The sequence below is a fragment of the Hemiscyllium ocellatum genome, chromosome 25 (genome assembly GCF_020745735.1).
Source record: "Hemiscyllium ocellatum isolate sHemOce1 chromosome 25, sHemOce1.pat.X.cur, whole genome shotgun sequence".
Taxonomy (NCBI): domain Eukaryota; kingdom Metazoa; phylum Chordata; class Chondrichthyes; order Orectolobiformes; family Hemiscylliidae; genus Hemiscyllium; species Hemiscyllium ocellatum.
This window is the reverse complement of record NC_083425.1, coordinates 40743292-40769061: the sequence shown is the minus strand read 5'-3', so window position 1 is coordinate 40769061 and position 25770 is coordinate 40743292. Positions and strand designations below refer to the sequence as shown.

Genomic DNA, 25770 nt, shown 5'->3' with positions numbered 1-25770 from the left:
ATCTCCCAGCCTCCATACACTGGAGACAATCCAAAACTCTGCTGTTGTGACCTAACGTGCACTAAATCCCAGTCACCTATTATCTAACACCATTGAAATTACAAGGGTGATGAAAGAAAAATATGAAAACAAGAGACAAAATGAAAAAACATTTAGGTAAAAATCAAAGAAAATCCAGTGGTGTTTTACCAGCACATTAAGAGCAAGTGGAAGACTAAGAAATGTGTGCACTCTATCAGACATGTACAATGTAACTTGTTCATGGATGTAGAAGATGTGGGCAGGGTTTGTGATAAGTACTCCATCTCAGTCTTCACAAAGGTGAAGGATGGTGTGTAGAAATAGAAACAATCAGTTAACGAGGACGAGGAGGGTGAAATATTAGATACAATAAACATAAGCGATGAAGTTCTGGAGGAGATAACATCTTTGGAAGTGGACGAATTGCCGAGGCAGATGGATGGCATTCCAGGCTATTCAAGAAAAACAGGGAGGAAACATCAGATACTCTGAGGATCATTTTCCAATTCTCCATAGGGCTACATAGCTGCAAACATTGTACTATTAAGTAAAAGAGTAAATGTGATGGATAGGCCAAATAAATATAGGTTAGTCCGTTTGATTTCAGTACTGGGCAGATTATTAGCATCATTTCGAACAGACAGAATGAACCAAAGTACACAGGTTAATCACAGATAACATGGTTTTGTTAAAGGAAGGTTGGATCTTATTAATGCCAGGCCAAAAGTTAGTGTCCATCCTTAATTACCCTGGAGAGTGTGGTGATGAGGCGAGTTCTTGAATTGCTGCAGTACTTGGGATGCAGGTTTGGTACACTCACAGTGCTGTTAGGAATAGAGTTCCAGGATTTTAACCCAGCGACAGTAAAAGAAAAATGGTGTAAGTCCAAGTTAGGATAATGTTTCTCAGAGGGAATCTGCAGGGGCTGGTGTTCCAATTCATCTGCTGCCCTTGTCCTTCTAGGTGGTAGAGGTTTGCAAGTTTGGAAGATGTTGTCAAGGAGGCTTGGTGAGTGACTGCAGTGCCCCTTGTTGATGGTACACACTACTGCTGTTGTGTGCCAGTGGTGAAGTAAGTGAATGTTTAAGGTGGTGGATGTGGTGCCAATCAAGTGGGCAGTTTCATCCTGGATGGTGTCAGGCCTCTTGAGTGAGGTTGGAGGTACATTCATCCACTGCTGAAAATGTGTTGCTGGAAAAGCGCAGCAGGTCAGGCAGCATCCAAGGAACAGGAAATTCGACGTTTCGGGCATAAGCCCTTCTTATGCCCGAAACGTCGAATTTCCTGTTCCTTGGATGCTGCCTGACCTGCTGCGCTTTTCCAGCAACACATTTTCAGCTCTGATCTCCAGCATCTGCAGACCTCACTTTCTCCTCGGTACATTCATCCAGGCAAGTCGTGAGTACTTCAACACACCCCTGGCTTAAGCCTTGTACAGGCTTTGGGGAGTTTGGAGGTGAGTTACTCACTGCAGGATTCCTATCCTCTAACTTGTTCTTGTAGCCACAGTATCACAATTCAGTCAAGAGACTGGCTGTAACAGCAAGAAGAAATGTGAATAAGGAAGAGTGATACTGTAACACCTGGAAGAAACATGACGAACACAATCAGATGTTATAAGTGGGACTCAGAGTTGCACCCAGTAGTTTCAGATTGGAGGATATGGAAAAGGGTATTCTAGCAACACCTGGCCAGTTACACCTGTTTATTGCTGCTCTAGGCCAGTGAAAAGAAGCTGTGGACTTGATGGCCTTTTACAGATTCAGAGAGTCAAACAGCACAGAAATAGACCCTTCGATCCAAATAGTCCATGCCAAACATAATCCCAAACTACACTGGTGCCACCTGCCTGTTCCTAGTCCATTTCCGTCCAAACATTTCCTATTCATGAACTTATCCAAGTGTCTTTTAAACACTGTAACTGTGTTCGCATCCACCACTTCCTCAGGAAGTTAATTCTACAACTGAATCATTCTCCGTGTAAAACATTTGCCCCTTATGTGTTTTTTAAATTTCTCTCCTCTCACCTTAAAGATATACCCTCTTGTCTTGAAATTTCCCCAACTTAGGGAAACAACACCTACCATTATACCTATCTATACCTGTCATTACTTCATAAACAAGGTCACCTCTCTACCTCCTATACTCCTGTGAAAAAAGGGTGAAAGTGAGGGCTGCAGATGTTGGAGATCAGAGCTTAGAGTGGTGCTGGAAAAGCACAGCAGGTCAGGCAGCATCCAAGGAGCAGGAAAATCAACGTTTCGGGCAAAAGCCCTTCATCAGGAATGATTATTGACTTGACCATGTATGCACGGACTATGGACCCCATTACAATCTGTAGTTATCCTTTTTGTCTCAAAAATAGCCTATTGGTGAACATTTTTTTTCAGCCAGCCAATTTTGGCAGAGAAATTTGTTTTTTTTTGCTCTCTTTTATATTACAGAATGTTAACTAATTATTGTAGTTTTGTTGTATTTATTTTGTTTTGGTAATACGTCTATAACTACATTTGTTAAGTTACTTAGATAACAGATCTTGTTGTTTAAAACCCGACATACATAAGGTAATTAATTGGTCATCTTTGTAGCTGGAAAGTGATTCTGTGTTGTGACCATAGAGTAGTGGGATGACAGCAACAATGCATATCTCCTATCCTGGTCAAATAATTTGTGATACTTCATTCATAGACTTTATCATAGAGTCATAGAATTATATAGCACGGAAACAGACCCTTTGGTCCAACTCAACCAGATATCCTAAATTGATCAAGTCCCATTTGCCAGCATATGGCCCATATCCCTCTAAATCCTTCCTACTCATACACCATCCAGATGCCTTTTAAATGTTTTAATTGTACCAGCCTCCACTACCTTCTCTGGCAGCTCATTCCATACCAGCACCACCCTCTGCGTGAAAAAATTGTCACTCAGGTCTCTTTTAAATCTTTTCCCGCTCATCCTAAACTTATTCCCTCTAGTTTTGGATTCCTCTACCTTGGGGAAAAGACCTTGGCCATTCACCCTATCCATGCCCCTCATGATTTTATAAACCTCTATAAGGTCACCCCTCAGCCTCCGATGATCCATGGAAAACAGCCCCAGCCTGTTCAGCCCCTCCCTATAGCTCAAACCTTCCAACCCTGGCAACATCCTTGTAAAATCTTTTCTGTACCCTCCCAAGTTTAACAACGTCTTTCCTATAGCAAAGAGACCAAAATTGAATGCAGTACTCTAAAAGTGGTCTAACCAATGTCCTATATAACTGCAACATGACCTCCTAACTCCTATACTCAATGCATTGACCAATAAAGGTAAGTGTACCAAACACATTCTTCACCATCCTGTCTACCTGTGAGTCGAAAAGTGTGGCGTTGGAAAAGCACAGCAGGCCAGGCAACATCTGAAGAGCAGGAGAGTCAACGTTTCGGGCATAAGACCTTCATCAGGAATCTACCTGTGACTCCACTTTCAAGAAACTATGTACTTACATTCCGAGGTCTCTTTGTTCAGCAACACTCCCTCAGGCCTGACCAATAACTGTATAAATCCTGCCTTGATTTACCCTACCAAAATGCAGCAGTTCACATTTATCTAAATTAAACTCCATCTGCCGCTCCTCATCCCATTCGCCTGTCTGATCAAGGTCTTGTTGTAATCTGAGATAACCTTCTGCACTGTCTACTACATCACTGATTTTGATGTCATCCATGTCTCCTAGATTCACATCCAAATCATTTATATAAATGACAAAAAGCAGTGGACCCAGCACAGATCCTTGTGACACACCACTGGTTACAGGTCTCCAGTCTGAAAAGCAACCCTTCATCACCCTCTGTCTCATAGCTTCTAGTCAATTTTGTTTTCAATTGTTGAGTTGTATATACACACACACACACACACACACACACACACACACACACACACTCACTCAAGATGGCTGCCTCGTAGTGACATTATTACCAGAACTCTGCAATCACAGACCATTGGTTACAGCCCTGTGTATTTGTGAAAGAGTAGAAGGCAGAAGATGCTGGATTGGATTGAGATGGAGGGAGGTTCAGGAGCGCAGATTTGGAGGAGAGGGTGGACAGATTGTGTGGCAGTGAGCAGAAGACTGCAGTGAGCAAAATGACTGAGTCCTGTTCCTCCTGAGTCAGAAGAAATCCTGTAAAGAGCACTGTCTACAGGTAGTTTTCAAAGTTCTGAGAAACTTGACCTGCATTCATTAAATTTAAACCAGCTTCCAGTTTTACTGGAGGAGGCAATTTAAATTCTGCAATAACATACTGTCTTCTCTTAAAAGGAAGAGAGCCTAGATACAATTCACAATCTATTGCAGTAAAGGTAGCATCAGACCTGTATTTACTTCACCATAACCTTCTCCTGCCCATTACTCAGATGGGTACTGCTCCCACCTCTATGTTCTCTTTGCTGTGCTCGCAGGGAGCACACACATTCATTTCGGGGATGAGAGTGTCACTGGCTAGGCCAGCTTTCATTGCCTATCTCTAACTACAGTGGTGAACTGCCTTCCTGAACCACTGTAGGGACAATCACAGGCTATTAGGAAGGAAATGTCAGGATGTTGACTCTGACAGAAAAGAACAATGATATATTTTCTGAATCAGGACAGTGTGTGCCATGTAGAGAAACTCACAGGTGGCCATGTTCATCTGCCACCCTTGTCCTTTCAGGTACTAGAGATTGTGGGTTTGGAAGATGCTGTCAAAGGAGCCTTGGTAAGTTGTTGCAGTGTATCTTATAGACAGTACACTTTGATGTTACTGGCATCAATGTGGACTTCACCAGTTTCCTCATTTCCCCTTCCCCCACCTCCCTCCAGTTCCAAACTTCCAGCTCAGCACCACCCTCATGACTTGTCCTACCTACCTATCTTCCTTTCCACCTATCCACTCCACTCTCCTCTCTGACCTATCACCTTCATTCCCACCCCCATTCACCCATTGCACTCTTTGCTACCCTCCCCCCCTGACCTATCACCTCCATCCCTACCCCCATTCACCTACTGTACTCTTAGCCACCTTCTCCCCACCCCCACCCTCCTCTCATTTATCTCTCCACCCTACAGGCACTCTGCCCCTATTCCTGATGAAGGGCTTTTGCCCGAAACATCGATTTTCCTGCTCCGTGGATGCTGCCTGAACTGCTGTGTTTTTCCAGCACCACTAATTCAGAACCTGCTACTGTACTTGAATGGTGTATGGACTAAATATTGAAGGTAGTGGATGGGGTGCCAGTCAAGCAGGCTGCTTTGGTCTGGGTAGTGTTGAGCTTCTTGAATGTTGTTAGAGCTACACACATTTTGATAAATGGAGACCTGAACTGATCTCAGGAACTGTGGAGTTGAGAGGGGAGTTACTTGCAGCAAGATTCCCAGTTCCCTGTTCTTGCAGCATCTGTGTTCAGAGACAGGTCCAGTTCAGTTACTGATCAATGGGTAAACCCCAGAAAGCAGAGGCTGTGGTATTCAGTATTAGTAATCCCACTGAACAGTGTGTGTGTGTCTGTGTGTGTGTGTACTGCTAGACCGTCTCATGATGGAGATGGTCATTGCCTGGAACTTCTGAGTTCCGTGTGCAACTTCCAGTTATCAGTCTAAGCTTCAAAACTCTCCTGCTACATATTGGCATGAATTGCTTTAGTTGAGGAGTGTGGTGCTGGAAAAGCACAGCCGCTCAGACAGCATCCAAGGAGCAGGGGAAGCAATGCTTAGAGCATATGCCCTTCATCAGGAACCTTCAACATCACCACACTCTTCAACTCTGACCTCCAGCATCTGCTGCCCTCACTTTCTCCTAATGTACTGCTTTATTATCTGGGAAGCTGTGGATGTGCTGAACAATGTGCAATTGTGAGTAAACATCACCATTTTGGATTTTATAATGAAGCAGTTGAAGATAATTAGGTCTAGGACACTACCCAAAAGATCTCTTTCAGTAATGTCCTGATCCGGACTGCCTACTGACATGTAGCAATGCAGCTGCTCAGTATAGAGGGAACATGGTTATCATGGGGGGAGAGGGGGTTGTACCAGCCTACTATTCATCTCCATACTCCTCCTTTCATGCAAACAAGACTGCATGGCAGTACATCAACACCCTCTATCATCACCTCTCACCTGCTACAGCCTCTTATTTCCTGGTTGAATTAGCTCGTTAGTTCCCTCATTTTACATTTTTGTTATATTTTTGTTGCACTGCTATTCTCTATTATCTGACTGAAGCCAGATCCTTATTGACAGCAGAAAGACTTAGGGCTGATAAAGAAAGTCAATTTTCTCTCGAGAGACAATCCAGAACTACAGTGTCTCAAATTAAAATCGGAGTAAGGTCATTCAGGAGTCAAATCTGGAAGTACTTTTCCACACGAAATTTAGTGCAAATCAAATATGTGGGAACATTGGCTCAATGAAAGCGTACAAGATTGAGATGAATAAATTGTTGTTGGTTTGCATTATCAAACATGTAGATCAGAAGTGGGCAACCAGGGTTGAGTTACAGATCAAAATGATCTATTGGAATGGTGGAACACAGGCTCAAGGGGCTAAATGACCTGCTGTTCCTATATTCCTAAGAATTACTGGAAAATATGCATCTTAAATATGGTAATGAGCCTTCCTGTGTTATTAACATGTTTCTTCTCTCAGAGAGTTGTTAGACTTTGCAATTCTCTTCCAAAGAAAGCAGTAAAGTCTGATAAACAATCCCCGTCCAGATGGTGGAGTACAAAGCAAGTCAAAAACCCATTTCTTGATCGTTGAGTTATTTAGGGAAAGCAGTATTAGATGTTCCTATCTAATGCCGACCGCCAACTGCCCTCAGCAGCCTCTCTTTACAAGTGCTCCAGATAGATATTCTCTCATCAACCTGTTCAGAGATGTTATTGCACACGTCCAGAGCAGATGGGACCTGAACATTGGACCTCCTAGTTCAGAGGTAGGGATGCTATCAACGTGCCACAAGAGCACTACAAATGCTCTGAATACTTTAAACAATGCCCTTCACCTGGTTAGCTTCAATATATAGATAATTAATACACAATTAACAGAGGCCTGATCATTGACTTTACTCAGGGTTGAGTGAGACAGATTTTTAATTTATAGGTGAGTTAAAGATTATGTGGAGGGTAGACAGCAAAAGGGTGTTCAGGTCACACTCAGCAGCTGCGATCTCAGCCTATGAATAAGGATCTGCCATTCACAGTCTCAGAATAAGGAATAAGGGGCAAGTCATTCAGGACAGAGATGAGGGAGAATTTCTTCACTCAGACTTGTGAACCTGGGGACTTCTCTCCCTTAGGAAACTATTGGGGCCAGTTTGTTAGATATATTCAAGAGGATGTAGTCCTTGTGGTTAAAGGGACCAAGGAGTATGGAGAGAAAGGGGGAATGGAATACTGAGATTGCATGATCAGGCATGATTATCATACGTTTATCAACAGCATTCCTGCAGTTGCATCCTAACTGACTCTCTCAGTGTGTGGACATTGTCTTACATCCTGTTTCATAAAAATATTCAGCCGAAGATCACATGTTTTCAACCACGTTCACTTAATCCTCACTTAAAACCATTTTCAAGTGAAGTCATTTCACCCCGGTATTAATAAACAAATCAAACAGTAATGTGATTCTTTCTCTTCCCTTGTAATCTTATTGTTAACAATTAACAAATAAGACAGGAGAGGAAGTACAAAGCTTCAAGTTCTTAACCATCATAAACAAATCTTGGAGCGTTCTGCTACAATAACTTACTGTATTCAATCATGTGACCTTGGTAGTTAATCAGGCAGTTTTCACCCTGTCACATTAAGCTGTTCAAGACAGCTCGTAATTCCAGAATACATGTTAGTCATAAAGTATGACCTTACCAAACTCTTAAAAATAAAATGCTTAAAACAGTTAAGTGCACTAGAAATGAGTTTGTAACATCCCTTTCTTTTTGACTACTTGTTCAGTGTTTTGCTGTAGTCCAAATTCTGTCATCTTTCGCATAACAGTAAATGAGGATTTATTGATCATATGTCACTGCTGTTACTATGGTCTGGGTTCGATTGGGTAAAATCACTGTTTAATTTCCTGTCAGGAGACTTTGGCAATCTGAATAAAGAAATTGAGACTCTGAGTGAAAAATACTCCATGAATTTGCCTGTTGTTAGTTATTTCCTGTTCAGTGATTTTCAATTAAATATATGATATCTTTCCCCTTCAGCAACACTATCTATTTATGGAAAATTTCACCAGACTATCTGGTAATGTCGCTGCTAATGTACGTGGAGCATTCTCTTTGATTTACAGTGAGCCCTGGTGCACTAAACATTATTCGAGGCAATATTTCTTGACAGTCCTTTAAAAAGTCAGCTGAAGCACTCACTGGTGTTCAAAATTACAGTAGTCCCCTGTACCTGTGGGGGATATGTTCCAAGACCTACCGCAGAAGCCCGAAACCATAGACTGGTGCAAACCCATTCATTTAAGTGGAAAATTTCACTTCCCAGCAGCCCCCGGTCTTTGGTTCTGCAATGCTCCCCATACAGTGATATGTTCAGGCCACGGTAAACCACCGATAATTGAGACCACGGTAACACAACTCTACCTCTCTGTATATCAATTTATTAGGCAGCTCATTTAAAAGATTCTGAGTTATAAGCTCCGAGAGTAATGTTCAAATCTTCTAGAAATGTCAGACTGACCAACAGGATGGAGCCCTGAGACCGAACAAGTCTTGCCATCCGGCCCTCACCTCTGCTCGCTTCCACAGCAATTTGCTTGATGTCATGTCCAGCTTCCCCAATATAAGTCTGCAGTCACATCACTGGCTGTGAGGGCATCATTCCGACTGGAATACATGAGCCACTGCATTAGGTAAATAATGTTTGGTGCTGCCTGTTCTCACTAAATCATCAAGTTTGACATTTACGTTTCTTGCTTCTTTTGCTAGCTTGGGAACTGTCCCTTTACTTCCCCCGTACTACGTCAAAATTAGCAAGCTACAAAGCAAAAAGAGAGAATAGGCTTTACTGTCACGAGTGCAGCGAAAGGTTTCTAACATTGCCTCTCGGTGCCATTTCAGGGACAGAGGATTGTTGAAGTATTGTTACACTGTGAAACAAATACAGGTAAGCATGGGAAGAGAGTTTGAAAAGTTCAGAATAATAATAGAAGTCACTATAAAGGACTTACGTTCTAGTCCTTTTCCAACATGAGTTGGTGCCTGTAGAAAACAAGGCAACACTGCCTCCACGCACTGACCTCCATCCAGGACCCACTCAGCTCCCCGCTCCGGCACTCACTCTACTCCCTGCTCCGGGACTCGCTCTGCTACCCTCTCCTGGACTCACACTGCTCCCCGCGCCGGGACACACTCCGCTCGCCGCTCCGGGATTCACTCTGCTCCCCGCGCCGGGACACACTCTGCTCCCCACCCCGGGACACACTCTGGTCACCGTTCCGGGACAAACTCTGCTCCCCGCTCCGGGACTCACTCCGCTCCCCGCTCCGGGACTCACACTGTGCCCCACTCCGGGACTCACACTGTGCCCCACTCCGGGACTCACACTGCGCCCCACTCCGGGACACACTCTGCACCCCGCTCCGGGACTCACACTGCACCCCCATTGGGACTCACACTGCACCCCGCTCCGGGACACACTCTGCACCCCGCTCCGGGACACACTCTGCACCCCGCTCCGGGACACATTGCACCCCGCTCCGGGACACACTCTGCAACCCGTTCCAGGACTCATACTGCACCCCGCTCCGGGACACACACTGCTCCCTGCTCCGGGACACCCTCTGATCCCTGCTCCGGGACAAACTGTACTCCCCGCTCCGGGTCACACTGTACTCCCCGCTCTGGGTCATCTTCTGATCCCTGCTCCGGGACACACTGTGCTCCCCACTCCGGGACACATTCTGCTCCCCGCTCCGGGACTCACACTGCACCCCGCTCCAGGACACACTCTGCTCCCCGCTCCGGGACTCACACTGCACCCCGCTCCGGGACTCACACTGCACCCCGCTCAGGGACTCACTCTGCTCCCCGCTCCGGGACACACTGTGCTCCCCACTTTGGGACACACTGTACTCCCCACTCCGGGACACCCTCTGATCCCCGCTCCGGGACACCCTCTGCACTCCGTTCCGGGACACACACAGTACCCCGCTCCTGGACACATTCTGCTCCCGGCTCCTGGACACATTCTGCTCCCAGCTCCGGGACACACATTGCACCCCGCTCCGGGATACACTCAGCTCCCCATTCCGTTACTCAAACTGCACCCCGCTCTGGGACAAACTCTGCAACCTGCTCTAGGATTCACACTGCACCCCGCTCCGGGATACACTCTCCTCCCCGCTCCGGGACTCTCACTCTGCTCCTTGCTCCGGGACACACCCTGCTCCAGGATAGACACTGTTCCCCGCCCTAGGACAGACACTGTTCCCCGCTCCGAGACAGACACTGCTCCCCGCTCCGAGACACCCTCTGATCCCCGCCGGGACACCCTCTGCACTCCGCTCCAGGACACATTCTGCTCCCAGCTCCGGTACACACTGTGCACCCCGCTGCAGGACTCTCACTGCACCCCTCTCCGGGACTCACACTGCTCCCTGCTCCGGGGCACACTCTGCTCCCCGCTCCGGGACTCACACGGCACCCCGCTCCGGGACTCACACTGCCCCCCGCTCCGGGACACACTCTGGAACCCGCTCCGGGACTCACACTGCCCCCCGCTCTGGGACATATTCTGCACCCAGCGCCGGGACACACTCTGCTCCCTACTCCGGGACACATTCTGCTCCCCGCTCCGGGACACCCTCTGATCCCCGCTCCAGGACACACTGTGCTCCCTGCTCCGGGACTCACACTGCTCCCCGCAACGGGACCCACACTGCAACCCGTTCCGGGACTCACACTGCTCTCCGCTCCGGGATACACTCTGCTCCCCATTCCGTTACTCACACTGCACCCCGCTCCGGGACACGCTGCAACCCGCTCCGGGACACCCTCTGAATCCCGGTCCGGGGCACACTGTCCTCCACGCTCCGGGACACACTCTGCAACCCAATCCGGGACTCACACTGCTCCCTGCTCCGGGACGCACTCTGCAACCCGTTCCGGGACTCACACTGTACCCCGCTCCGGACACACTCTGCAACCCGTTCCAGGACACACACTGCTCCCCGCTCCGGGACACACACTGCATCCTGCTCCGGGACTCACACTACTCCCCGCTCAGGGACACGCTCTATTCACCGCTCCAGGACACACTCTGCTCCCCGCTCCAGGACACCCTCTGATCCACACTCCGGGACACCCTCTGCAACCCGCTCCGGGACTCACACTGCACCCCGTTCCGGGACTCACACTGCTCCCCGCTCCGGGACACACACTGCTCCCCGCTCCGGGACTCACACTGCACCCCGCTCCGGGACACACTGCACCCCGCTCCAGGACACACACTGCTCTCCCCTCCGGGACACACACTGCAACCCGTTCCGGGACTCACACTGCACCCCGCTCCGGGACACACTGCACCCCGCTCCAGGACTCACACTGCTCCCCGCTCCGGGACACACTCAGCAACCCACTCCAGGACCCACACTGCTCCATGTTCCGGGACACACACTGCATCCTGCTCCGGGACTCTCACTACTCCCCGCTCAGGGACACGCTCTATTCGCCGCTCCAGGACACACTCTGCTCCCCGCTCCAGGACACCCTCTGATCCACGCTCCGGGACACACTCTGCAACCTGCTCCGGGACTCACACTGCTCCCTGCTCCGGGACACACACTGCAACCCGTTCTGGGACTCACACTGCATCCCGCTCCGGGACACACTGCACCCCACTCCAGGACTCACACTGCTCCCTGCTCCGGGACACACTCAGCAACCCACTCCGGGACTCACACTGCTCCCTGTTCCGGGACACAAACTGCACCCTTCTCCGGGACTCACACTACTCCCCACTCAGGGACACACTCTGCTCCCTGCTCCGGGACAGTCTCTGCTCCCCGCTCCGGGACACACTCTGCTCCCTGCTCCGGGACACACTCTGCTCCCTGCTCCGTAACTTGCTCTGTTCCCAGCTCCGTGCCTTGCTCTGATCCCAGCCTCAGGGACACACTCTTCTCCCCGCTCCAGGACAGTCTCTGCTCCCCACTCCGTGACTTGCTCTGCTCCCAGCTCCGTAACTTGCTCTGTTCCCTGCTCCGTGACTCGCTCTGATCCCAGCCTCCGGGACTTGCTGTGCTCCCAGCCTCCAGGACTTGCTCTGATCCCAGCCTCCGGGACTTTCTCTACTCCCAGCTCCGTGACTTGCTCTGCTCCCAGCTCCGGGACTTGCTCTGCTCCATGCTCCGTGACATGCTCTATTCCCAGCTCCGTGACTTGCTCTGATCTCAGCCTCCGGGACTTGCTCTGCTCCCCGCTCTGGGTGTTGGCCCATGAATCAGCCAAGCTTGCTGAGCTCTATTGACAAGTCTGATTTCAGCTATATTGAAGCCACGCATTATTCTGGTCAAACCACACATTAAGGAGCATGTTGCCATAAGGTCCATGGCACCAACATACACACAAAAAAATCCAGGTCTGGATGCTGTGTTGAAAAGGGCAATTAACTTCAGTATTAGAGAGTGGGATAAAAACAGAAACTGGTGGGGAAAGGCAGCAGCTCTGACAGCTTTTGTGCAGAGAGAAAGAGAGTTAACATTTGGAATCCAATAATTCTAACAATTCTGAAGAACAATCATATCAGGGTCAAAACATTTACCCTCTGTCTCTCTCCACAGATGCTGCCAGACCTGCTGGCTTTCTCCAACATTTTCTGTCTTTGTTTCAGATTTCTAGCAGCTACATTATTTTGCTTTTGTTTTCGATGTAGGCAGCTGTTTGAGGAAATGCATTTGTACAGTGTACACCTGTGACTTATCTTAGACATGTGACCTCTGCTGTAACCCGCTTTCAATTCAGCAGTGTTAGTCTTAAAACACGTCATGTGAAACGTGATGTCAGAAATATGAAGCTAAAAGTGTCTGGAGAATCTTACTTCTGTTAGTGAACTGACCTCCGACTCCTGAACCCTGAGAGAAGGCAAGTATAACAGGACCTTCCAAAGGTACACAGGTACAAGGCACTGAAGTGCTCTTAGAGGTTTGACATGACCTTAGGCCAATCACATCAATGCTGAGTGGTATCAAGCAAGATCAGGATGATGTCGAAAAGCACATCATTATGCAGGGAATGTTTGAAATGTCCTGCTCATGCAACACTCGAGGCAAATCCTTTAATATTATTCAGGAGGCGGTTAAGTGTTGTGCAAGGGGAACATAGCTCGTGACAGAAAGGTAACGTACATTGTGGCTGTGATCTTTGGGACTGTTGGCGAGTGGAATTCGGTTTAATCTGGCAGGAGATACGGCTTACATGCTCAAACTGATTTGTGAAGCTGCAGTGGAGGAAATGAATCTCAGAAAGAATCAATGACTCATTGCAACACAGAAGGAGGCAGTTCTGCCCTTTGAAGCCATGCCAGTCCTCAGTGCACTAAAACTGATTGTCCCCATACCACACTTCACCTACATAGCCCTGAAACACTATTTTCATTGTGTACCCACCCAAATTCCTTTTGAAACCACGGACTATTTCCACCTCCATCACACTTGCAAGCAACAAGTTGCAGGTTGTTGTTATTTGCTATATACAAAACTTCTTCCCTCCTTCGTATCTCTTGCCCCAAACTTTAAAAAATCCTCTTGCTTTTATACAACAAGCTAATGGCAACAGTTTTTCTTTGTATACCTGACTGAAAGTGGATGTAACGTCGTCCATCACTAATGGATCTCCCCTCTATCTCCTTTAACCCAAGCAGAACACATCCACCACTGTCAGAATAAAGGGAAGAGTTGTGATGGATCGAGGAAGGGATTGGCAATGGAAATGCGGAGGGTGACAATAAAGTGCCACTGGGTGGAATTAAATACACTGATGCCCAAGTGAACGACTTTGCAATTCACCAAAACTGGAGAATCAGCTCAGCGTTGGTGAACAGAGCGAGGAAATTTATTGCTCTGCAATCAGATTGCAAGCATACACTTCAAGCCTCTCTTCCATTAGAAAATCCAAGCAAAAAGACAAAAGGTGCCAGAATTTGTGGACTGTTGGTGGTGTAAGCCAGATGTGAGTGTGTTAGGGGGAAAACATAGTTCTGTCAGACCTCCCCTCCCTTACTACTGAAAAATTAAGACATCTCTGTGGAAGCATGAGTCAGCTCTCTCCCTGTGCACTCTTCCCATTCACTCCCAGTTCCAATGACAGAACAGGAGGCTTGTGTGACAGCCTGAAGCCATCCACCAGTAACAAATCTTTAGAGCTCCTTCCTGGAGTGCGACTGTAATGGAAAGGCTCAGTTCCGAGATTTCTGACCACCCTTGAAGATGTGGTCACCCAGGGAGCAGCAGAAATGACCCCATCCTCTGGTCATTGGTAATGTGGGTCAGGTCAGCAAAACTGTCAGCTCAAAGCATCCCCCTATCCCAACCTCCCGCTACTGCCAAACGCCTGTAACTCCGGCAGCACAGTCAGCCTCAATACATTTCAAGCCAAAAATTCTTGGGAATCAATCTGGGTATGATATCCCCATTGGGAATTAGATCCAAGCTGTCACAACTCACTTCAATCGCCCCCATCAGGAAAAGGCAATCTACACTCCCTCCGTTAAGTCTGAAAAAAAGCTGATGCAAAAGGTGAAAAGTTCATTGGATCTGAATTCAGGTAAACAGTGCCACTTGAAGAAGACCACCAACACAATCTGCAGGCTGGCTACTATCTGCATATCCCAGCATTCAATGTAAACTGGCAGGACCTTTCATAGTCGTCTTCATTGGCTCCATCTTTCCCTCTTCAATAATAGTTAATTAAATAAATCTGTAATGCTAGCAGATCTCTTACTTATATTCAGCCACTCATTTACCCAGTATGTTTTTTTTTGTGTAACTTGTACACAAAGCCAATCTTGTGTGGGCAGCAGGCTTCACACAGAACAAAAGGGAAACATAATTCAAAACACATTTCAAATCACCCGAGGTCAGCCAGCGCTGAACACAGACATGTATATTTATCCATTTTCTTCCCCTGCAAAGGAAAAAAATCTTAAACCACATACGCCAAAGTAAACAGATAGTGGTCTCTGTGACAGCTTTGTACATCCGTGTCTCTGTCTGAGGCGCTAGCGCTCATATAAAAACTCCAGAAAAGTCAAGGGTTCGATAATGATAGTCTACTACTGTGCAGATATTATAGTTAACCTTCACACACTGAAAAATTGCATTGCTGGCCTGGGTTAGCACATGGATCATCTGAATGGGAGCCAGGGCCTTGAGAGGAGGAATTAGATGGCCACTCAGATAGAAAAGCTCCTTGCTCAAGCACTGTTACCTCTGATCACCTCTCCTAAACTTGACCCCTTCCAATTTCTCACCTGTACAATGTAACATAACAGAAGAAATAGGATGAATAGACCATGTGGCCCATTGAACCTGTTCCATTGTTCAATATAATCCTGGCCAAGCTTGAGGCTGTGTCCCCACGTTATCGATTCCTTGGCCAATAGAAACAACCTCTTAGTATCTACCCTGTTTCCCCAGTCTTGTGTGACACCTACCTCTACATCTTTAAATCCTCTGACTACCCAGCCCACATCCAGTCATGAATGAACAGACATTTCCTCCGACTGGACACTGGGAAAAGTGAAGACATTATCTTTGGTTCCTGCTGCAAAATCTGTTCCTGAACGGCAGACACCCATCCTTTTCCCAACCAACTGTCTGAGGCTGAGGAAGATCATTCACACTCTCTGTGTCACAGGTGACACAGGATTAAGTTTCCAAACGCTTAACTGTACTTATGTAGTTTCGCTTTATCGTGGCCCAACTCCACCCCTGCCTCTTCTCACCTCCTACTGAAAACCTTATCTTTCCTTTGGACTTGAATAATTCCTTGCATTTCTGGTCAGTCTCTCACTTTCTCCCCTCTGTCTATCTCTGAGGCCATCCAAATCTCTGCTGCAGTCATCCTAATTCGCAATAAGTCCTGTTCACCCATAATCTCTGTGCTTTCTGAACCACAAGGTTTAGCGGGTCAGGAGGTGAGGTACTTGCTTCAGTTTTATTTAGCCTTTCATGGGGTGTGGACATCACTGGCAAGGTCAGCATTTGTTGCTGATCCCTAACTGTCTTTGACCCAAGTGGCTTTTTAAGTCGTTATGAAAGTAGTTAAGAGTCAGCCACATTCCTGTGGGTCTGTATTCAAACGTAGGCCAGGGAGGAAAGTAGATTTCCTTCCCTAAAGGACACGAGTAAACCCAATGAATTTGTGCAACAATCAATAATCATTGCATGGTCAGCCTATCTTTCAATTGAATGTAATTTAAACACCGTCTGCCAAGGTCGGATTTGAACCGTTGTCTCCAGGACATTAGCCTGGTCCTTTGGATGATCAGTCCAGTGATGTCACCATGTCTAGCCACCGACCTGCTTTTGCAGCCATAGTATTTGTGTTGCTCCAGTTGAATTCTTGAGTTAATGGTGATTCGACGTTTTGGGCATGAGCCCTTCTTCTCCTGAAGAAGGGTTCATACCCGAAACGTCGATTCTCCTGCTCTTTGGATGCTGCCTGACCTGCTGTGCTTTTCCAGCAACACATTTTCAGCTCTGATCTCCAGCATCTGCAGACCACACTTTCTCCTTAATGGTGATTCCCCAGGATATTGATATTGAGAAATTTGGCAATTGCAATTGAATTAGTATTTGTCCTACAATATACAGTTGTAAAACAATCACTTTCCTATTCAGAATTATACTAACCCTCCTGCATTGGCTTATAGTTTCCAGTACAGCAATGTTAAGTTTAATCGTCTGAACCCTGCAGTGTACAATTTACAAAGAAAACTCACACTAAAATAATTGTATTCATTTTCTTGGAACATTTCGATTTTAAATGCAAATACAGGTAAAGAAAACAAGTTCTTACGCAAGTTGGGGTAGAAACATGAAAGAACACAACAGAACTAACCAGATTGTGAGCCTGGTCTTCTTGTTTGCTGAAGACTAGTAGGGAGGGACAATAAATGTGGTCCTGACAATGTAACACATATTCCAAAAAACAAATGTTTAAAAATGCAAATGCACTTTCTAGATGTTAATTGTTGACATTATTGACACAATGCATTCTCTTGGAGCAGGAGAATCGACGTTCCGGACATAAGCCCATCTTCAAGAATGATTCCCGGAATGAAGCCCTGAAGAAGGACTCATGCCCGAAACGTCGATTCTCCTGCTCCTTTGATGCTGCCTGACCTGCTGCGCTTTTCCAGCAACACATTTTTCAGCTCTGATCTCCAGCATCTGCAGTCCTCACTTTTTCCACAATGCATTCTCTTCCCTAGTTCAATAACTTCCTTTCAATCAGGCGAGCGTCAGACCTGCTTCTTTCAAAACACTGTCAGCCTATGTTATTACAACATGTATTTAAACTGATAGATCCTTCATTATTTATTGTAATTTATGACAACTATTGTGTAATCTGTTATGTTTGCAAAACGAATTTGACTAAACATTAATTCTAGTTTGGCAAAAGAAACTGAGTCACTGCCTTATCTCCATACAATGAAGAGCCACCAACAGAGTCATCAAGTTATGTTTGTTTAGTAAAAACATTGCTCTTCATAACTTGAGCATTATGAAAATAAAGAGCATTGTAGAATATTTTAAAATCTTAGAAATGTACACTAATTCTCTTATGGAGCAAAGCAGATTTATATCATCGTTCCTGTCGGGTAGGTCATTAATGAGAAACTTGAAAGGGTTCAGCAAAGATTTACAAGCATGTTGCTAGGGTGGGAAGGGTTGAGCTATAGGGAGAGGCTGAATGGGCTAGGGCTGTTTTCATAGAATCCCTACAGTGTGGAAACAGGCCATTTGGCCCAACAAAGCCACACCAATTCTCCGAACAGTATCCCACCCAGACTCCTGACTAATGCACATAACCTACACATTCCTGAACATTATGAGCAATTTAGCATGGCCAATTCACCCAATCTGCACATCTTTGGACTGTGGGAGGATACTGGAGCACCCAGAGGAACCCACGCAGACATGGGGAGAACGTGCAAACTCCACACAGTCGCTCAAGGCTGGAATCGAACCTGGGTCTGTGGCGTGGTGAGGCAGCAGTGCTAACCACTGAGCTACAGTTTTCCCTGGAGCATCACAAGCTATGGAGTGACCTTACAGAAGTTTATAAAATCATGAGGGGCATGGATTGGGTCTTTTTCCTGAGGTGGGGGAGACCAGAACTAGAGGGCATAGGTGTAGGGTGAGAGGGGGAAAATTTAAAAGGGTCCTAAGGGGCAACATTTTCATGCAGAGGGTGGTGCGCATATGGAATGAGCTGCCAGAGGAAGTGGTACAGTTACAACATTTAAAAGGTATCTGGATGGGTATATGAATAGGAAGGGTTAGAGGGTTATGGGCCAAGTGCTGGCAAATGGGACAAGATTAGTTTCGGATATCTGGTCAGCAGGGACAAGTTGGACCAAAGGGTCTGATTCTGTGCTGTCCATCTCTATGACTGTATGACTCTAATGAAAAATGGTTTGGTCCTGGGCACTACTGTAAGGAGCTCCTGCAGCAACGATCAACCTCCAATCACAACAACACCTTCCTTTGCATGGGGTATGACTCTAACCAGTGGGGAGTTTTTCCTTCCCATCTCCTTGAATTAGGGCACTTTTGATGCAATAGTCAGAAAATGCTGCCCTGATCTCAAGGGCAGTCACTCACAGCTGAGCTCTGGAATTTAGTTATTTCACTGACCGTTGGACTGAGGTTGTGATTGAGTCTGGAACCAAATGCCCGGAGTTGGACACAACTGAACCCTGGTGCATACGCTATTTTTGAGTAGTGCTCCTTCACAACCTCCTCCATCCCTTTGCTGAGAGTAAGGCGATGGGCAGGAATTGGTCAGTTTGGATATGTCCTTTTTTTTGAGTATGTCATACGAGGCAATTTTCCACATTTCCAGGTTGATGCCAGCGTTGTAGTTTCATTGGAACAACTTAACTTGAGGTGAGACTAATTCTGGAGCACAAGCTTTCACTATTAATGAACTAAATCAAAAGAAAAAACTGTTGATGCCGGAAATCAGAAACCAGTGCTGAGGAAGGGTCACACGACCTGAAACATTAACTCTGGTTTCTCTCCACAGATGCTGCCAGACCTGATGTGTCTTTCCAGCAACTTCTGTTTTCATTTCTGACTTCCAGCATCCACAATTCTTTGCTTTTGCTTTGTTCAGTATTTAACTCATTGCCACATCTCTTCGGGGATGCCTGTCTTCAGGAAACTCACCCCCTCTCTCAGACAGGATTCCTGTTAACTCTGCTTTCTCTCCATAGATGCTGTGAGACCTGCTGAGTTGTGAACAGAAATTTCTGGTTTTGTTGCTCTCAGTATCTAACGTTGTTGTTAAGGCTGTTACTGTATCCAGTACTTTGATGAGGCATGCTGGGAATCGAATTGGCAACATAGACTTCTGGGGCTCAGCAGGAGGCTGACAGCATCCACTCAGCCACTCCTTCCTGAAGATGGATCCAAATGTTTCATCCTTGCCTTTGCACAGATGTGTTGTCTTTCCTATCGTTTGAAAATCTTAGTGGAGTCTCTTCCCTCGGTCTGTTGGGTGCAGGAGTACTTTGTTTCTGCTTGGGCTGAAGAAGGGTTATACCCAAAATGTCAACTTCTCCACCTTCTGATGCTGCCTAGTTTGCTATGTTCTTCCAGCCTGCTGCTTGTCTATCTTGGCTATTTAGCATCTAACTAGTCCTGTGCTGTAGCATCATTTTAAGGTCTGCCTGGTGCTACTCCTGACGTACTGTCCTTCACTAATAATTGAACCGAGATTACACTCATAATGGATATCGCAGGGATTAACTCTGCAGATTATGACAATTCTGTTGATTTTGATGACTAGTGGACGTCCAACTTTTAAGCTTCTAAGTCTACTCTGAATCTATTCTATTTCAGATGGTGCTTGTCAACACAATGGATGGTATCCTCAACAAGAACCATGTGGGGGTGACACCTACCTATATCATCATAGACAGACACATCATTGATCGGGGAAGATGAGACAGAAGCTTTTCCATCTTGTTTGTTCTGTTTTCACTGTAAGAGACCGAATTTGACAGATACATTCTTTAAACTGCAGTCAGGAGTGGTGCTACTGAACCCCTACTGACAAGGTCCTCACCTAGAGAACCTCCTGTGCCCCTGTTCCCGGTGCTTCCTCCAAGCTGGAATTCCAGACGGAGGAGTACTCGTTCATCCGCTGAGCACAGAGGCTGCAATCAGCAGGAGATTTCCCCGCCAGGGTTTGCTGCGGGTCTTCCTGGGGTCAGAGGCTGGTGTTAAAGACTCCCTCCTCATTGGAGAGAAGCATTCAGCTACCTCTGGTGGGTCAGTCCCACCAGGGGCACAAACAAAACCAAAACCGCAGACAAACAAAGCTTAATATGATTTAAATGTGAAAGCAGCATCTGGGAGTGCGATAAAGGGGAAGTAATACTTGTGGTGTTACAATCTGAATTATAGAATAATGGAATGATACAACAGCCACTTGGCCCATTGCGCTGTGAACACTCTCTGAAATAGCTTGCCAATTAGTCCCACTCCTCTGTTACATTCCCATAGCCCTTCAAATATTTCCTAATCAAAAATATAATTGTGAATGTTACTGTCAAATGCGCTTGCACTACATTTTCAGGCAGTGCATTTCGGATCAGAAGAAATTGCAACGTAAAATAATTCCTCTAATATTGTGACACTGGAGTTTGGCAATGGAATTCAAGCTGTGTGGAGTAGTACAAGGCTGGATTAATATGAACAAACAAACATCTCTTTAAAAAGAAAGTTATTCTCGGATCATGGTGAAGTGGCAAGGAACACATTTATCGTTCCTTCTGAGACAGCCATGATGGCTTGTCTTCCTGAATAGCTGTAATCTGCACTGACTACAAAACGGTTTGGCCATCTTTCTGGCCTATAATACCAAGTAATACATAGGGCTGTCATTCACAGATTGTGAAACCTTTCAAATCAAATTGGGGCTGTACTGGTCCATAAAATCTAAAGATTACACATGACCCAATTCAACGATGCATTTTTACTCGCATGCTAAATATCAGGTTGTCTAAGGTCCACATCAAGCACTTTGTATTGAACAATGTTAAACCAAATTAAAGTTGAAATAGCGACACTCAAAATGAAACTAAACAGCCAAACTATAACAAATAATACCTGCTTCATCAGGCAAATGGACAAAGAAGAATGTGAACATAAAGAGAAAGTGCTGGAAAATCTCAGTTTGCCTGTGGACGGAGTTAATTTTTCAGATTGATGCTGCATTTTGATTCACAGATAAAATAACAGAAACTGGATGCACCCTCCAACCTCACCCGTACCAGGGTGTTAACAAGGTCAGAAATGTAACCATGATCTAAACTGGCCTCACGCATGGCCACAAGTAATGGAGGTAAGCTGTGCTGAATCAGTCCTGAATGGAAGAGGCAATGAAAATATATCCAGAGGATAGAAAAGACAAGAGAATGAAAATCAATGAAGAGACCAAAAAAAGTGATCAGTTTAAAAAAGAATCTTATTTAGAAAAACAAGGGAAAAGAAAATTATAAAAGTGTCAAAATCAAATGAATACATTTTCAATCACCACTAACTGCAATCCTAATCCATATCGTCCAACAAACATTTTTATCTGCCCAAAATTATCTGGTATAATTAAGAACAACTAGGTGCCAATGTTACCCATTCAGAGTGTTGGTGAGAGTGGTCACTCTGCAATAGAAAAGTATCACCCACCACTGTTTCGGTGTTGCACTGTTGTGTTTTTGATAAACATGCTTGTTAAAACCCAATTGATTACGGATAGATGATCATGCTCAAACACCACAGGAAGCATGAGTAGAATCACAGTAGCCCTACAGTGTGGAAACAGGCCCTTCAGCCCAGTAATGGCAGAACTACCTGCATCTGTCACTATATTTTGAGAAAATAGGAACTCTGAACTGCTCTGGGATTTCCCATGGTGTTAAAAGAGTACAGATTATCTCTGAAATTGTGCTTTAGAAGGAAGTCACATTTTTCTACTCAATTGACTCAATGTGGAAATTAGCAAAGAACTCTCAGGGGAAAGATTCAGGCACCTCTCCATAAAGAGCAGACAGACTTGAGTCTGTGGTGGGGGGAGAAGTAATCTTGGACAGCTTATGTGCGGTGACAAATGTGGTTCACTGAACTGATAATCAGAAAGAGAAAATGAACTTTACCCTCATTTCTAAACTGATATTTGCATTGCAGTATAATTCCTAACAAGTATCGATCTTCCCCCACCTCCGAGGGAAGTTTTGACGGAAATCATTGATTCAGAGACATTACTGAAGTCCCTGATTGAGAGAAATGGAAATTGAAATAATGGAAGGTGAAGGAATTCAATAAAATTAATGTAAATAAACCAGAGACACCGCAGAATTCCAAAATTATGATGTATCTGCAGTAGAGAAATTTTTAAGTATTGTCAGAACTAAATAAATGTGTCTGAGTGCTTTTAACTCTTTCTGCTAATTCACACTCACTATCTTTGCTCCTGCAAGCAGCTCCCACCTCAGCCTCAGGATCTATCCTTCGTACTATAACAAGCAATATCTCCTCTCTTGCTCTCACCCACCCCAAGCTCTCTCCCTGCTAACCCTGCGTGACCTTTGTGCTGCCTACTCACTTACTTGTGACATCTCAGCACCTTACCCACCTCCTCCAGCACTAACAGCTGTGACACCCACTTTCATTTCACTCACTTCCTCCTTATCTCTTCAGAAACCAGCCCACCTCAGGGCAGAAAGTGTGAAGAGGCATTCTGGGCTGCCTGGCATTCTGCTCCTTACCCCAATGAGAGGGATTTGACCCTGATCTAGCCTCTGGGCTGATATTAGAAACTGCTCTTGACTTATTGTACCAGGGTATCATGACTGAAGGGTATCTCTCGCTTGACTGAAGATGACTGACAACCATGACCAGGATCCAAGCTACAAGGCAAGGTGAGACAGAAGAATTGTGAGCCAGGTAGCTCTGGTAGAGAGGGTAAAAAGTCATGACAAGGCAAGACCATGCAGGAACATTCAGGTTGGCAGAAAGTGAGCGAGTACTGAGAGAGCAAATGAGCTGCCCTGAGCTGCAGCCTGTGAGCTGGGTGCTTCAAGACAGATTTCAGCACTGAAAGCACTATGCAAGTACAAGTTGTTATTGTTATAAGAGGTAAGGATCTAAAGGTTGATGATTGCTTTCTAACAGTTTTTAGTTTTTTCTTTGGGCAGAAAAGGATTGCTAGACATGCTTGATGCTTCAGCAACTCAAGCTGGAGGCTTTGTTGATTCTTATGATCGACTCAAACTTTGCTTGTGTAATAACATTTAACCCTGTCAGAAATGTTTAAATCAAAGGGTAGTACACTGCCAGCCATCCACAGATTTCTTCTGTGGTCAACATTCTTCCCATTATAGGAAATGGGTGTTCTCGTGCTGCAGTGAAAAAGAAAATGTCAACTCACTGCATTGAGGTAACACCTGGCCTTTGTCATGCAAAGCACCATAGAAACCATAACTGCAGGAAACATAGGCTCATTAAACACAAAGATGAGAGCACCACTTCTGCACTTCCTCAGCACACTGATAAAGACCAGAGATACTGAGAAATTTACAAGAAATTGGGATACGCCTAACCTATTTAAAAGATGAAGAGTGCATAACTCGTAGCTTCAGTGATTGCAAGAGATGACTCATTCACACATTTAAGGAGTAGTAGATAAACTATTGTGAACAAAGTAACTTTGGCATTTTCTACTGTCTTATTTTTTAAAAATCCAAGTCATTCTAGAACAATTTTCTCTGTAAAATAGATCCATTTGTATTGAATCAGAGTCCAATTAAGACCCATTTGCAATACCTGAGGACTCATACCTATTGCACACGCTAAAAGACCTATTTGCATCTAAAGCAGTATAAATTCCTTTCACTCTCTGAAGGCTTGGTAGAATACGTTGTGCTGGTTGCAAAGGGAGGGTGGAACAAGAGAAGAGTCAGTACGGTAAAGTTCATGAGCTCTGCAACGTTTTTATGATCATGTTATATTTTGAGTTGGATACTGTAACGGGTGGGGAACTGTTATGTTGTCATGATCTTAGTCTCAATGGATTTATTTTTAGTGCAATATTATGGGGCAGCAAAATGACACAAAGAGAAAGGTGCTGCATAGACTGAACACAAAATCTGTAAGAATGAATTAGAATGGTGTGGAAGAAATAGAATTAAAACTTTTCAGCAGTGAAGAAATAAAACTGAAGGGTACACTGGAAATATCCACAGATATTAACATTGAACAAACACGGATCATGACTTACAGAGTGATAGAATTGGACAGCGTGGAAAAGACCCTTTCATCCAACTCATCAATGCCAACCAGATATCCTAAATTAATCTACCATTTGCCAGCATTTGTCCCATATCTCTCTAAACCCTTCCTGTTCATGTACCCATCAAATGTCTTTTAAATGCTGCAATTATACCAGCCTCCACTGCTTCCTCTGGCAGCTCATTCCTTACATGAACCGCCCTCTGTGTGAAAAATGTTATCCTTTGGGCAGCATGATGGCTCAGTGGCTAGCACTGCTGCCTCACGACATCAAGGACCTGGGTTCGATTCCTGCCTTGGGCAATTGTTTGTGTGGAGTTTGCACATTCTCCCTGTGTCTGTGTGGGTTTCCTCTGGGCGCTCCGGTTTCCTCCCACAATCCAGGTCAGGTGAACCAGTCATGCTAAATTGCCCATAATGTTAGGTGCATTAGTCAGGGGTAAATATAGGATAGGGGAATTGGTCTGGGTGAGTTACTCTTTGGAGGGTCGGTATGGATTTGTTGGGCCAAACAGACTGTTTCCATATTGTAGGGAGTCTAATCTATGGAACCTTTCTCCTCTCACCTTAAACCTATGCCTTCTAGTTTTGGACTCCCCTGCCCTAGGGAAAAGCCATGGATATTCACCATATCCATGACCCTCATGATTTATAAACCTCTGTAAAGGTCACCCCTCAGCCTCTGATGCTCCAGGGAAAATAGCCCCAACCAATTCAGTCTCTCCCTTAAGCCCAACACCCACAACCAACACCACCCCCCCCCACCACCTCCCCCTCACCACCACCCCCAAACCCTGGCAACATCCTTGTAAATCTTTTCCAAACCCTTTCAAGTTCCACTACATCTTACAATAGCAGGGAGACCAGAATTGAATGCAGCATTCAAAAGTGGCCTAACCAATGTCCTGTATAGCCGCAACATGACCTCCCAACTCCTTACTCAATGCACTGACCAATAACTTGGATAGCGTGTTTAAATGTTGTAGTCAGAACTTCTGATAAAATAAGGAAAAGGAACACACCCAAAGAAATTGCACTTGGGCAACACAAAAAGTCAAGTTTCAGTTCTTTCAGTTTCCATGATGATTAAATAAATTTGCCAATGGCTGACTAGGCCAGGGGATTCATTAGAGAGAGACAGCTGGTGGTTGTTTAATCTGACGGTGACCACGCCTCAGGTGGGGGCTGCGGGTGGGGTG

At 45.5% G+C, this 25770-nt stretch overlaps 1 protein-coding gene across 2 annotated transcripts in view; it reads right to left on the bottom strand.

Moving 5' to 3' along the window:
- Nucleotides 1-25770, bottom strand: part of b3gntl1 (UDP-GlcNAc:betaGal beta-1,3-N-acetylglucosaminyltransferase-like 1) — a 338080-nt gene that overhangs the window by 277189 nt on the left and 35121 nt on the right. The window contains exon 2 of one of the 2 annotated variants that reach the window (XM_060844593.1): nucleotides 8781-8876. The exons of the other annotated variant lie outside the window; for it this stretch is intronic. Coding sequence (XP_060700576.1) covers nucleotides 8781-8816 — 36 coding nt within the window. The 5' untranslated portion in view covers nucleotides 8817-8876. The remainder of the gene's footprint in view (nucleotides 1-8780; nucleotides 8877-25770) is intronic. 2 annotated transcript variants of the gene reach the window in all.